The following is a 14,732-nucleotide window of genomic DNA, read 5'->3' as shown; positions in this document are numbered from 1 at the left end:
GATTGTGCTAAATGCTTCATCGTATTCCCATCTACTTTCCCCCATTCCAGACACTTTCCACCATTTCACCTGTTATGATCAGAACACGTGTCGGGGTTTGGTTTATTGCTGGATAGATTGCTCTGCTGTTGAGAGCACCGATGACTCTTCTTGAGGAACCAGCTTCCGTTTCCAGCAACCTTGTGACTAAGTTTTAGGGCTCTGACCTCTTAAAGAAACCGCATACACGGTACACAGGCATATGCCCTGACATAAAAAAATTTTATGCATGTACATGAACAAACTTTGCATGCATGCACATGTGTTCATAGGCTTGAGGTTGGCGTTATTTTCCTTAGTCACTCTCTCTCACCAGAGCTCATCAATTTGCTGGCAGGCTAGTCAGCCCCAGGCTCCTCAGGAAATACAGGATCAAACTTAAGATTTCATGCTTGCTTGGCCAGTATTACATCAACGGAGCCATCTGCCCAGCACCTTAACTACGTTTCTCTAAAAGGTCACAGAGGAAAGGCCTTGTGTAAGAATCCAGTTTGGGTGTCCGTTAGTGCCTGTCACCACACGCTCCTCAAAGGCTTCGCCTGCTCTGTAATCCCTGACTCGTCTCTAGTCCCGTGTCTAAGTTCTCACTTCTGTACCACCTCCAGCTTCAGGTGGTAGCAACGAGCCAGTAGCCTGTGCTAGCCCATCATTTTAAAAAGCGTCATAATCTTTAAACTCAACGGAGGGAGCTGGAGAGATGGCTCAGCTGTTAACAGAGCACTTGCTGCTCCTGCAGAGGGTTCAGTTCCCTGCATCCACGCGGTGGCTCAACCATGTGGAACTCCAGTTCCAGGGGACGCCGTCACTTCTGAGTTCCACAGGCTTCTACACACATGTAGCACACATGCCCACACATAGATTAAAAAACAAATGTATGTTAAAAAAATCCAATAGATGAATTTTTGGGGTTTCTTTTCCCATTTGCATGTTTATGGTCCCACATTTGGGTTTTTGTGTGTGTGTAAGCCAGAAATTGATGCCTGGAATCATCTGCAATCAGTCTTTCACTTTATTCACTGAGGCAAGGTCTCTCAATGGAGCCTAGAGCTAAAACTATTCTGGCCAGGCAGCCTGCTCTGTGGATCTCGCTTCTGCCTTCTGAGGCTGGAATTACAGGCGGGCCACCCATGCTCCTGGCTTTTATATGGGTGCTGAAGACCTGAACTCAGCTCTGCCTGCAGGGCAGGTGCCTAGCCACTGAGATAGCCCCTCAGCACAATTTGTTTTTCAGTTATCTGTGTAGCAAAAGAAATGTCCTCGTAGGTTTCTTTAAATAGAGGCATTTAATAAAGCTTGCTATAACTGGGGGAACCCAGTCATGTGACCTCCTGGCTAGAGGTGGGTTATAACTGGAAAGATGATAGAAATGAAGGGCAAATTTGGGGCTCACACACATGCGGCTCTGGAGGTAGCATCATGTCTCTACTTCCTAAATGTGTACTGTGGGCATGGTGGTGGGTTTTTTGTTGTTGTTTTGTTTTGTTGAGGCAGGGTTTCTTTGTGTAGCCTTGGCTGTCCTATACTCACTTTGTAGACCAAGCTGGCCTTGAACTCAGAGAGCTCTACCTCCCTAAGTACTGGGATTACATATGTGGGCCCAATCAGACTTAATTTTCGTTATGTAGCATACTCACAAGCATACAAGGTCATGGAGTGCTGGCAACATCTCATACATGAATAACTCGATGTTTTGTATAATAGATAAATTATTCAGAAGATACGGGCTATTGGGATAATTACCTGAAAGTGAACAAAATTAGACCTTTCCCTCACACCACACATGCCAAATGATGTGACAGTAATGCGTGTGAGGTTAGACTGCCCACCCACAACTTAGTGCATTAGAAAGTGAAAGAAGACCTGCTGTCGTCAGCTTCCAAAACTTCATTTCACGTGTCAGGCTGGGCACGGTGGCCCAATCAGTACTCCCACACCTGTGCGATTAAGGCAGGAGGATCACCATGAGTTCAGGGCCTATTAGGGCTACACGGCAACACTTGTGTCTCAAAGAAAGCAAGGGCTCAGTTGGCAAGTACTTGCCCCACCATCAGGAGGACCTGAGTTTGATTCCCAAAACCCACGTGCAAAAGCTGGGTGTTTGTGAGCCCCAAGATGGGGTGCTACAGATGGGTGTCTCCCAAGACGCGCTGGGGCCGGCCCAGCTGCTGAACTCCAGGCCAGTGAGACACTGACTCAGCAAACATGGGAGACAGCACCCAGAGGACAATGCTGGAAGTTGTCCTCTGGCCTCACACACATGCAAACACACAGACACACAGGAAAGTAAGTTTACAGGTCAATGGCAGCACAGCTCCAGGAAGCATACACATTTGTTTCAAGTTCATTTTCAATGCTCAGATTTACAAATTTACAGACAATAAATCTCTCTATTAACGCATCAAAATAAAGGATTTGCCTGAAGTCCGCTTCTGAACTGCATAACTCCTACAAAGTGTAGCGCTACAGCAAGTAGCCGGTCTCGTTCCTAACACCTGTCCCCAAGTCAACTGGCTTAGAAACCAACAGTCTCTCAGGAAAACACACAGTCCAGACAAGGAGTGCCTACAGGGCGTGCTGGCTCCTGACCCCCGAGAGGTCATTCCCGGTCCTTCTTCTGTAATGGCTGTTAAACCGTGTCCATTGTTGGGAGTCGTCAGCAGGCACCACATCCAGACAAGGAGATGTTCACCAAGGTTCTGCTTCTTTGAGGAGACCCTTTCAAGACATGATCTTTGATATCCTAACTCTTTAAACTTGGGTCCAAGGCTACGAGACGGGATTATCCCTACCAATTAAAACGTAACAGGAGTCATCCCCCATCTGTCGAGGAGAAATGGAAACTCAGCCTGCTCGCAAAGCAAGGCGGGAGGGGCAGTGGCCACGGATGACGTCTGCCACACTCTTACCTGTGTTCTCACTTCCTAGTAACGTCAGAGCGAGAACGCTCAACACTAGCAGACACAGCGCCACCCAGCCCTCGTGCTCCACACACACGTACCTATCTACATAAAAAATAAGTGACCCAAACAGAAATGAGAATATCCTAAGTACAGTTCTTAGTTGTACAGAGTACTGTGAGTGCTAAAGCTATTCCTCACACTTGGAGACTTCCGGCTAACTTAAAAGTTACCTATTCAGAATCTTCTATTTTATAGACATGTTTGTGTCTTCTTTGCTATAGTTGAAAAAAAAAAAAGCTGGCTTCTTTACAGAGAATATAATCCTGTAATAATGACCAAATACATTTTAAAATCCAAGGAAGAACGTAAGAAAAAGCATAGTTCGTAACTTCAAATACTACTTCAGTGACAGTGCATATAAGACAGCAACATGACGGGGAACTCAGTTAAAACGGGTCATCTTACCCTGTTACAAACTAAGAACGCAACACTTTTCCAAGCCTGGTTAAAAGTGAACGCATGGCTTCTGCGACGGTTATTAAAACAGTAAAACGAAACCCCAGGCCCTGTGTTCCTAGGGAATTGTTTACCAGTTTAGTGCGGCAAACCTGGCTAACTAGACTGACGATCTGACATCCTGTAGTTAGAGTGTACTTATTTCTAGCAGATACCTTCTTTTAGTTTTTACAAAACGTCCCTTAGTATTAGCAGTTTCCAAAGGAGTGTGCTTTCCAGTCTTTGAGTCAATTCCCTGATAAGCAGTTTGGAGTCACGGAGAAACACGTACTTCCACTCCTGTAGAGTCTGCTATGTGGTATTTTTTCAATCGTGGTTTCTGCCCTGTGAATTTCTGACGAATCTGCTTCACACGGACTTGTCCCTGCTCGTTCGTGTGACCTCTCAGGTAGAGATATCCTTTGGTATGTGGGCGTGTGGTTCTGGGACCACCTGGACACCAAAGTCTGCAGATGGCTAAGTCCCCGTGTAGAATGTCGGCGCAGACGTGTAGGGCCTACAGAATGCCCCCTGTACTCTAACTCATCTTCATCTCCTAGAATGCTGACTACCATAGAAATGCAGTATAGAGTTCTCATATTGTACTACTTAAGGAATAACGAGAAGCGATCCGTACACGCTCAGTACAGATGAAGCCCTTCTCCTAAGTAGTTTCGGCGGGCTGGCTCCTTGGCTAAGGTCACCCGCAGACAGGCCGGGGCTCCGGGCAGGGGTGCCTGGCTCCCTGACCAGGCCACGTCAAGTCTGACCCGAGAGGAGCCTCCCCACCTCGAGGACGCTGCCGCTCCCCCGCCTGTGCACTCTCTGGTGGCTGTTGAAGGCGGACTTGTGGTAGAACTTCTTCCCGCAGTCGGCGCACTCGTAGGGCTTCTCCCCCGAGTGCGTCCGGTAGTGCACGGTGAGGTACGACATCCGCGAGAAGGCCTTGCCGCACTCGCTGCACTCGAAGGGCTTCTCGCCCGAGTGGATGCGGTGGTGGATGGTGAGGTACGACATCTGCGAGAAGGCCTTGCCGCACTCGTAGCACTCGTAGGCCTTCTCGCCCGTGTGCGTCCGCTGGTGCCGGTTGAGCGCCGAGTTCTGGCAGAAGGTCTTGCCGCACTCGCCGCACGCGTAGGGCTTCTCGCCCGAGTGGATGCGGTGGTGGATGGTGAGGTAGGACATCTGCGAGAAGAACTTGCCGCAGACGTAGCACTCGTAGGGCTTCTCGCCGCGGTGGATCCGGCGGTGGCGGCACAGCGCCGAGTTCTGGTAGAAGGTCTTGCCGCACTCGCTGCAGGCGTAGGGCTTCTCGCCCGAGTGCGTGCGGTGGTGCACGGTGAGGTAGGCCAGCTGCGAGAAGAGCTTGCCGCAGTCGGCGCAGGCGTACGGCTTCTCGCCCGTGTGCACCCGCTGGTGGCGCAGCAGCGCCGAGTTGAGGTAGAAGGTCTTGCCGCAGTCGGCGCAGGCGTAGGGCCGCTCGCCCGAGTGCGTGCGGTGGTGCACGCTGAGGTAGGACAGCCTGGAGAAGGCCTTGCCGCACGCTGAGCACGCGTACGGCTTCTCGCCCGTGTGCGTGCGCGCGTGCGTGGTGAGCGTGGACTTGCGGCAGAAGCACTTGCCGCACTCGCCGCACTTGTAGAGCTTCACGCCGCTGTGGATCTTCTGGTGGTCGTTGAGCGCCGACTTCTGCGAGAAGGTCTTGCCGCAGTCGGCGCAGGCGTAGGGCCGCTCGCCCGAGTGCGTGCGCTGGTGCTGCGTGAGGTGCGTCTTCTGGCAGAAGGCCTTGCCGCAGCAGCCGCACGCGTACGGCCGCTCGCCCGAGTGCGTGCGCTGGTGCTGGATGAGGTGCAGCTTCTGGTAGAAGGTCTTGCCGCAATCGGCGCACGCGTAGGGCTTCTCGCCCGTGTGCGTCCGCTGGTGCACCGTGAGCGTGCCCTTCTGGCAGAAGGCCTTGCCGCACTGCGCGCACTTGAAGGGCTTCTCGCCCGTGTGCGTCCGCTGGTGAATGACGAACTTGGACTTCTTGCAGAAGGCCTTGCCGCACTCACGGCACTCGTAGGGCTTCCCGTCCCCAGCGGCGTCCACCTGCAGGAAGGCCAGCTCCGCCCCGCCCCAGCCGCGGGCCTGCTCCTGCTGGACCAACACGGCGCCCTTGGGGAAGGGCTTCTCCAAAATCCGAACTTTCTGACAAACATTCCCTGCACCACGAGTGTAATCGTCTTCATTTTGACTCAGTTCGTGAGACTCGTCTCCTGGCTGCTGGGTCTTCTTAGGCTTAACGTGGAGGAGGGGCTTCCCACAGCCAGCACACACATTGGGCTTCATTTTTGCGTAGCTGCCATCGCTACTGATGAAGTCGGAGATGCAGACCATGCTCTTTTCACACGAGTCACATTTAGGTATAACTCTCGCCGGAGGAGCAGGCTTCGCGCCCACACCCGAGGCTTTCCCGGAGACATCGGCCATCTTCTCAGCCGGGCGATTGTAGTCGGGCGCAGCAGACCCCGGCTCCTCATCTCCCTGCACTTCCTCCATCGGGTCGGCTACTTCCCAGATTTCATCTAAAGGGAGGCAGAGTAAAGCAGCGTTTGCACCTTCTCCTCCACGAGGCACGGTCTGAGAGGGACCCCCGCCCCTCGGGAATCTCGAGTCTAGCTTTGCAGTACTCTGAGTATTCAGGCTGCTTGTTCTCTCTGAACAGCCAGCCTCCCCTGGAGGGGAAGGCAGGGAGACGGAGCCAACGCGGCACCTTTGATCTGGGCTGCTCTGCAGCGCTGTGTTCACAGACCCACAGCAAGGACTGGGAAAAGATGTTGGCTGAAAGGCTCAGGAAAGAAATCAGAGCAAACAGGGAGAACCTTCAGGACAGCCAGGAACGCCGTCACGAGAGAGAGGAGGAGCTACATGGAAAAAGGGACGGTTTGGTGGCCAACATGCACTCTTCTCCACACCACTGCACACGGGGAGCGAAGGTGAGGCCCAAGGCGCTGCTTACTACACAGACACACTTGTGCAAGAATCTGCTTTGCATTCTTCCACACAATTCTGCTTGCCCACGGCAGTGCCATAGAAGTTTTATGCCTAAACTTTTCTCATGTTTAGAACCTGAGACCTAGGTATTCCCTCTAAGCCTCGCTTGGAAGGAGAGTTCTGGAACACCTGTGTGAACAGGAAGTGTCAGGTGGCACAGAGATGTCATCCACTAAAAGCTTTGATTTTTAAAGAAAAATGTGCTACCAATGCTGTGGGTTATGACTGCACTCAGTCTGACCATGAAATTCACTCCTATCTGGCCCTGCATCACGGGCGTTGATGTGGTAACCCCGGGGGCTTTTTACCAGCCTCTGCATATGTCAGCAGGGAAGCAGAGGCCTTCGCCACAGGCTGTAGGAGTCAGAGCGCTCAGAACAGCACAGGGCACAAAGCACAGAATCAAGACGACGCGCGCCATTATTTGTCCCACTTTCAACTGTCTTTCAACAGTTGCTCCAGCCCACGGGGCTGGGGTGAGCAAGATGTCCCTGAGTCTTGAGCACTTAAGCACCTGGAGCCGGTTGGGGGCTGTTCGGGAGGATTAGGAGGTCCAGCCTTCCTGAAGGATGTCACTGGAGGCAGCTTTCGGGTTTCAGTTAGCCCTCTGCTTCCGGTGTGTGGGCTGAGGTGCCTGCTGCCATGCCCCGCCGTGACAGTGGCTGGCATCTCGAGGCCGCCTTGGTCATGGTGTTTCACCACGGCAGCAGAAAGAACCAGAACACCCATTCCTACACGACCTGCTGCACTTTCCTAATTCAGAATTTCCTAATTTTGCAAGTGAGTTTCACTTAGTGTGCAAATTTTAAGGATCAAGTACCTCGGCCTCCTCCTCCAATCTGTTTTCACTTATCTTAGAAATAATGGGATGGACCTATTTTAGCAAGGTCATTCGTCTTAACACATTATCAACTTTAATCTTCTAACCTTACAGCCTCTCAGAATTCACCAATGTCAAAAATCAACCCTTCTCCACCTGGACTCACTCAACAATGACCTGAAGACAGGATGGGAACAACTGAGAACAAGCTTTGAACTGAACAAGGAGGGCTGTGCAATGCACCGGGCCTGGGGCGGGTTCTGAGATCCACGCTACATGTCATCAAGTCCTGTCACGCTGCCGAGACAGGTCACAGTGCCACTGCCTTGCACTACAGTTTCCGGGCTAGCCGACACGTTTGGCACACTGGTACCCACGAGTGTCTTCCTATTGCTCTCCTGTTGGACTTCTTGCCTATTACTGCAGAGAGAAGAGTGACGCTGGCAGGAGTTGGGAAGGAGAAAACCTCGGGGGGGGGGGGGGTACAATGGAGCCTAGACTTCACAGCCTCACTGCACGGGGATGCACAAGCCATATCCGAAAGGGATGTAAAGCTGCAGAGATGGTGGTCCAAGAAGAGAAGATGCTAAGACCTCAGAGCCAGTGAGGTTGATGAGTGCTTCAGAAACTACTGTTACTGGCCACAGAGCCAGTGGCATGGTAAGCCAATGGTCAGCTTCGGGAGGCTTAGGAAGGGTCAACCCGCTCTTCAGAGGAAGAGTCTTTCCCAGCCAAGCAGAACTCACAGAAGCTCAGGCACATTTCCTACTTACAGGTAACTGTACACAGGGTAAAGCGAGGTTCTCCCTAGGGAGAACAGCCAGCCACTCCGGAGGCCAGCGCCACCTGCTGAGCAGACCTTCTCAGACTGTCAGGGCCGCGGTGGGGAAGGACAACAGTGCAGCTAAGTCATAAGGAGATAGGAAGGTGCTCAGCGACCATAAGCTGCCAAGAGCTCACGGCCAATTTTCACACACAGCAGGAAACACACACTGCTATCAGACACCGTGAAAGTGGCTGCAACCCCAGCGGGAGTCAAACAGAAACCTGGCAGAGTGGAGAGCGGGTAAGCACTCTGCGGAATCATGAAGCCAGGGGACAGAGGTGGAACAATCTTTCCTAGACTCTTACGGTGGACAGACAAACAAACAAATAAATAAATAAATGTCATTTATGTACACAAAATAATGGAGCACCATTAAGGACTTGGGGAAAAAACTGCAAGTATGAGCTGCAGGACTGCATTTCAAGAATGACTGACACTGCCAAAGAACAAGAAAAAATGCCAACAGAGAAAGGCAGAGGCCAGAGCCAAATGGTTTCTGACAGGGACTTTGCAATTTGACCTCAAATGAAGAGATGGGAGGTGAGGCGGCTCACTGGGTGGGGGAGCTGGCTGCCAGCAGCCAGGTCCATTCTCACATCCCACCGAAGGCAGAAGAGAATCCATCACAAAGATGCCCAACGACCTCATGTGTGCTGTTGAACCCATGCATCCACGCCCAATAATGACAATAAGATCAAAGGCGCTGGAGAGCTGGCTGATGGGTAAGAACACTGGCTGCTCCTCCGTAGGCCCTGCAGTAGGACACCCAGCGCCCTCTTCTGTCCTCCAGGGGCATGGCACGCACATGGTGCAGGCAAAACACACATACAAGACACACATGAAAGTTTAAGATGGTTAGTACTGTCAGCTTAGAGAACATAGAAGTCAAGCCTCAAGGCCCTGGGGGACTGTCCTGATGAGGTGGCCTGATGGGAAAGAGTGGCCACTGTGTGGGGTACCAGTCCCCAGGCTGCCATCCTGCACTGAATAAAAAGGAGACCGTGAGCTGAGCCCCAGCATGCACCTCTCCCTGCGTCCTGACTGTGGAAGCAGTGTGAGCAGCTGCCTCGCGCTCCTGCTGCTGTGACTTCCGTGATGGACTGTGCACCCTTGAGCCAAGTGTCAAATCAACCTTTTCTCCCTTAAGTGCCTTTTGTGAGGGCTTTAGCACAGTTGCAGGAAAAGTGACTAAAACAGAGCCTGAAGCATTTCAGTCAAAAAGAACGAAAACAAAACCGAGGGGAGTAATAGCTGAACAAAGTTGATTTTTGATAATTCACTTATGAGCAATGAATACAAGAAACTGTGATAATGGGTGACTCAAAATCCTAAGTCCAAGGCTTGGAGGAAAAGAAAACCGACTTCTTTTTTTTTTACACAGGGTCTCTGCATGTAGCCCTGCTGACCTGGAACTTGCTCTGTCCACCACAGTAGCCTAGAACTCACACAGATCCACCCGCCCTGCTGGGATTAGCCATGCACCTCCACAGCCAGCTATGAGCCTCTGATTCCGGATAGCGGTAACCAGGGAAGAAAGACACCTTTAGTAGTGACTGACTTCTAAAGCTTGGGATGATCAGAATGTTCCCGAGAGAAACTCCTCAGTTACCATCTCCTCTCTGCCTCCACACACCTGGATAGCTCTGAGGTGAGAACGCGCCTTCCACTATCCATGGCTCTTCTCCTTGTTCCAACTTGATGATAACATCTGGTTTGATAATGCGGTACCCTGTGAACGAGAAATGAAAGACAACTTGAGCCGGCCTGCATGGCTTTAGGATTTGTATGGCGATGGGAAAGTGCCATGGTGCCAGCTGCGTAGCACAAGAGCCCTAAAAAAGTGCTTCATTTCCACAGAAAGGCCAACACCTTGTGGTGATCGGAACAAACCTCTCACAGGCATCCCATAGAATTCAGATAAGCCTTCGACTGACAGACATGCCCACATCTGAGCAGCTGGGAAGCAAGCGGCCCTCACCCACGGAGACAAGGTTGCTATAGTTCTCCAGCATCACATCCCTGTACGTCGTCTTCTCCTCAGAAGCCAGCTGCTGCCACTCCTCCTGCGTGAAGTCCACAGCCACATCCTGGAATGACAGGGGGCCCTGCAATCACAGGTAGGAGTTAGGCCATAGGCACCTGCAGACGACAGCTTCCTAAGCTCACTGGGACAGTCAACCAGGAGACTTTCTGTCTTATTTTTCTACTACTGCCTGTGGGAGGAAAGCCCACCTATCAAAACACACTGCCTTGGGCTGGAGAAAAGTGCCCCCAGCAGGACTGGGAGTGTCAGAGTGTGCATTTCCAGAACCCAAGCAAATGCCAGGGTCACGGCGTCCGCCGGTAGTCCTAACCTTGGAAGTCAAGACAGGGGCTCTCCAGAGGAAGCTGGCTAGCGAGACCAGCCATGCTGGAGAGCTTTGCCTAAGAGACCCTTCCTAAGGAATAAAGTAGATGGGTGACTGATGACTCCCAACACCAACCCTGGGCCTCCACATGCAAACTGTACATACACACAGATGCAGATAATAATACACACACACACAGAAAGAAGAAAACCACTGCCTCGGGGCTCATTTATACACATTAAGATAGCACTGGGCTTGAAACTGCAAGCCAGGAACAAGCTCATTGATGGGGATGCAAAAACCATCAAAAGCCATTCCCACTGCTGAGGAGCTCGGGCCCAGCGGACTCCCATGCAATCCTAGGTATACCCTGCTCTCTGGACGGTGGTCCCCCGACCCTTTGCCTCCCTGGCTCTTCCTTGTGCCCCTGCTGGCTGTTCTTTCCTCCAGGCACCCAGAGCACTCACTGCTTTCATGGAGCTTGGATTCACGGACAGCTTAACTGCCCTCTGTGCACCACCACTTCCCAAATGATTGCCACCAGTCCAGGTCTCTCTCCTGCACTCTAGACGTCCATGGCCCCGATGCTTCAGCACAGCATTCTGCGCTGCAGTCTCCCGATCAGTCCCAGAACCTAGTGACACGGCTAATCTTGCTCTCGGGATCCCCTTGCCTCCCCCTTCAAGGACAAACCTACCACCCCGCCACTCCTCCGGATATTCCCAGTGTTGCTATCCGAGCCTTCCCCACTAAAGACAGCTGAGTGAGCTTCTGGAGAGGAACAGCTATTCTTTGGGAGATGCTGGTACCTAGGACAGTACACCTCCATTTTCAAGTGACTAAATAACTCCTAATTAGTAAGTAACCCTAAGCCAAAGGGAAGAAAAGGCCATGTGAGGCCTGTCCCTTAACTTCTTGGACACTGAAAGTCATCACCAGAACCAGGAATGTGACATATGCCTTTAACCCTGGCTGAAGAGTTCCAGGGTAGACTGAGCTACACGCCAAGATCCTTTTTTTCAAACCAAGCAATGATGCAAATATAAACAAGGCAAACGAAGAAAAGCTACCCAGACCATAAGAGAAAGCTGAATGTGGGGACAGAACATGGAATCGCTCTGAAAGAAGTGCTTTGGCAACAGAACAATGAAAGGAACAGGAGAAGGTCCATCAGGGGGCTGAAAGACTGATTTATTTAGAAGCGCTGGGTCTGCCTGGTGTCGCCCGGCATCTAGAGATGCTCCGCAGGCAGCTGGCTCAGCCACAGGCAGAGCAGCCCAGAGCCGCTGGTTAAAGCCAGGACAGCGAGGTGAGAGCGAGGTGGACATGGAGGACTGTAAGCGCTAGCTTTTCAAGTCTACCTTATCTGGGGGTTCCTTGAAGCTTATACCTCCCTTCTAAGCCCCCAACCACAGACAGGAGAAAAAGAAGGTTGTAGGGGAAAGGGGACACGGCCCTCTTTACTTCTTCCTGCTGGGCAGGGGTGCAGGCTTCTTTTGGGGACACCACCAATATCTGTCATCAGGAAATCCAGAAGTCCAGGTAAGCCAGCAAACCAGCAAGCTGTCCTCCTCCAATCCACCACGCTTTTCTCTTCTGGGCTGTCATATTTATAACCCTTAGAGCCCTCAGAATTCAACTCATTCCAGCTGGCAAAGGCCACGTTCCCCACGAGACAGTTAACAGGTGTGGACAAACTAATGTCCTCCACTTGGGGTTATAACAAAAACATGTTTACATATCACAAACCCAAATGTCCACAACAGAGGACATCGAGAGAGACATCACAGAAACTGACGGGAGTCTAAGGAGAGCCCTAAAGATAGGACAGGTCAACAGAGCCCTAAAGATAGGACAGGTCAACAGAGTGTGTGTGTGTGTGTGTGTGTGTGTGTGTGTGTGTGTGTGTGTTACAGCACCGCTGGAGAGCTGGGGCTATGGACCAGTACAATCCATCATGGAGAGTAAGCCAAGGCAGCAGGAGCTTGAAGCAGCTAGCGACATCGAACCCACAATCAGCAAACAGGGAGGGAAGAGCGCTGTTTGCCGGTATTCAGGTCACTTTCTCTATTTTATGCAGTCCAGGGTGCCGGGAATGGTCTTGCCCACACTAAAATGAATGCAATCCAGCCAATCCCCCAGCGGCTCAGCTCTCCCACATGTCTCTAAATGTGGCTAAAGTGTCAGCTTCACCATAAGGACCCTTTCTCTTTACGGGCCACACTACCTACAGATCTGGTCACAACTGTAACTCTTACTATTGTGCACTACTGTTTTGTCGGATTCTAACTTTGATCTACTTTCATATCTATTTTCCCTTTTAAAGTCTGAACTGTCCTCTGTCCCTCTGAGTGTGGTAAATCAAGTTAGACAACAGAGATGTGGCCAGAAACAAAACAAAACCTACCAAGGATGTACTCATCTTCCGATGCTCCAGAAAAAGGTCGGCAGGAGGACTAAAGGAGTCGGGTCTGGGGAAGGAAACACAAAGTCATTGTGAGTGGGTGTGGAAAGCCGGAAATCTGCATAAACCCAACCAACATACTCCAAGAATGAAACCTTATGGGTGATGGTCTCGCTGGCTTTTGAAAACCATGCACTGTTCCCTGGGGAATGAACGGGTGCGACTGTCAAGGTGAACTAACAAAAGCTAGTTAGATAGCCTGCACTTAGCATGGGATACAAAAGAATACTCCAAGGCTGCTGTAAAAACCAGTTAACCTGGGGGAGCTGCGCTTACACAAAATTACCTGATACGGTGACTATGACTTTAATACTGAAGAAGGAACACCTGAGCACTCCAACAACAAACCTCTGCGTTTAACCTCGCACTTAACCTTGGTTAAGTCACCATCGCAGACCCACAGTCTTCACCCATGAACAGAGGGGGAAAAAGACAAAAAACAAAACCAAACCAAAAGAAAACAACTTCCCCTGAACTAGACCCTATCATGTTGCAGGGGCAGACTGGGGGAAAAACAGCAGGCGGAGCAAGGGTGCCGACGGCGCCCAGTGACACCCTGAGAATCTGAAGCAATGCGAGGAGGGGCTGTCGAGCGAGGTAGGCATGCAGGCAGCGCCTCCGGCCGGGCCTCCCTAGGTCCGCACGCCTCGTCCTCGAGCCATCTACGCAGCCCGACGCGTTGCTACCGTCCCGGATCCCGCACGCCGAGGACAGCAGCCGGCGAGCGGAGGCTTCGCGCAGGCGTCGATCGCTCAGGCGGGGCACCCTGGACCAGACCCAGCCTCCCTCCCAAGGCCCCGATCTGCACCCTCAGGCCTCACCTAGGAGGCCGCGCCGGGCCCGGGTCTCGCCGGCCCGGTCAGCTCGGCCCTCGGCCTCCCGGGCCTGCAAAGCCGCGGCCGCCCTCTGCCGACCCGAACGCACCGGCCTCGGTCCCAGCGGGCTCCGCGGCTCCGGCTCGCACAAGCCAAAGCTGCGGGTGCGAGGGCGGAGGTACAGACCGCAGGAAGCAAAGGCGGCGCAGCTGCCGTGCGCCTGCGCGAGCACACACGCAGGCGAGGTGCGCACGCGCAGCAGCGCCCCCGAAGTAGGCTGGTCCCAGTGGCCCTCCTCTCACCCGAAGCGCTGGGTGGACTCCCAGAAGGCTACGCGCCCCTTGCTTCTAGGGATCCTCGCACAAGTGTCCTCCTCGTTTCTGCAGCACGTGGGCGCCAAGCTGAGCGCGACAGTAACTGTAGTCCAGTGTCACCCTCGTGATTGTCCTCACTCCCTCTGAGCCTCCAGGAATAGCCAGTCACCTAGACCTCTCTTGACCCAGGGCTTTTAGGTAGAAGGCAGATTCCAACAGTTGAAAGGCAAGAAAACTGTGCATCGTGCTCTGCCAACCGAAGTGCTAGAAATTTCCACCAAACACTTAAGTACAAGAAATGCCCAGCAATCCTTTTCCAAAAAAAGGAGACAAAAAGGCTCGACTTTCTGGGTCACACAGCAAACTCACAAAAGTTCCAAAAGCGTCCAGAGCGGACACACAGAAAGTAGAAAACAGGTGCCTGAACTACTGCATCTCAGACTTGATTTTTGTTGTCAGGCAACAAACACCATGTTCAAACATGTTCAAACATGGTACCCTGGTCAGGGATTTCTCAAATCCCGCCGGCCTTCCCAAATAGTGCAACAGTGTTCTTGTCCTTTCGGTTTCGAACACTGATGAACTCTGAACAAAAGCTGACAATGCAAAAACAAAACAAAACAAAAAAGCTCTATGCAACTGCAGGAAATAAATTTCATCACGAACGAAGCACCCCGG

General features: G+C 52.0%; 1 protein-coding gene across 5 annotated transcripts; it reads right to left on the bottom strand.

Moving 5' to 3' along the window:
- Nucleotides 1–2,351: 2,351 nt before the first annotated feature.
- Nucleotides 2,352–13,981, bottom strand: Znf12 (zinc finger protein 12). Of its 5 annotated transcripts, none has more exons than XM_021652969.2 (5): nt 13,747–13,981; nt 12,869–12,932; nt 10,092–10,218; nt 9,747–9,842; nt 2,352–5,998 (listed from the first exon to the last, which is right to left on the bottom strand). In XM_021652969.2, the coding sequence occupies exons 2-5, from the start codon at nt 12,881–12,883 to the stop codon at nt 4,194–4,196; spliced, it is 2,043 nt and encodes a 680-aa protein (XP_021508644.1). In that variant the 5' UTR covers nt 12,884–12,932; nt 13,747–13,981; the 3' UTR covers nt 2,352–4,193. The 5 variants fall into 5 exon arrangements, with proteins under 5 accessions (XP_021508644.1, XP_021508647.1, XP_021508645.1 ...); XM_021652972.2 differs by having other exon boundaries at nt 10,092–10,200; XM_021652970.2 differs by having other exon boundaries at nt 13,850–13,961.
- Nucleotides 13,982–14,732: the final 751 nt, after the last annotated feature.

This window comes from Meriones unguiculatus, chromosome 15 (assembly GCF_030254825.1).
Source record: "Meriones unguiculatus strain TT.TT164.6M chromosome 15, Bangor_MerUng_6.1, whole genome shotgun sequence".
NCBI classification, from domain to species: domain Eukaryota; kingdom Metazoa; phylum Chordata; class Mammalia; order Rodentia; family Muridae; genus Meriones; species Meriones unguiculatus.
This window is presented reverse-complemented; position numbering and strand designations above follow the sequence as displayed.

Bases quoted from the DNA above. Each gene is read 5' to 3' on its own strand.
- Znf12 (XM_021652969.2), bottom strand. The intron at 9,843-10,091 runs GTGAGGGCCGCT...TCTCGTTCACAG, and splicing joins TAGCAACCTTGTCTCCGTGG to GGTACCGCATTATCAAACCA. The intron at 5,999-9,746 runs GTGTGTGGAGGC...GCCTCCCTTTAG, and splicing joins CTCACCTCAGAGCTATCCAG to ATGAAATCTGGGAAGTAGCC.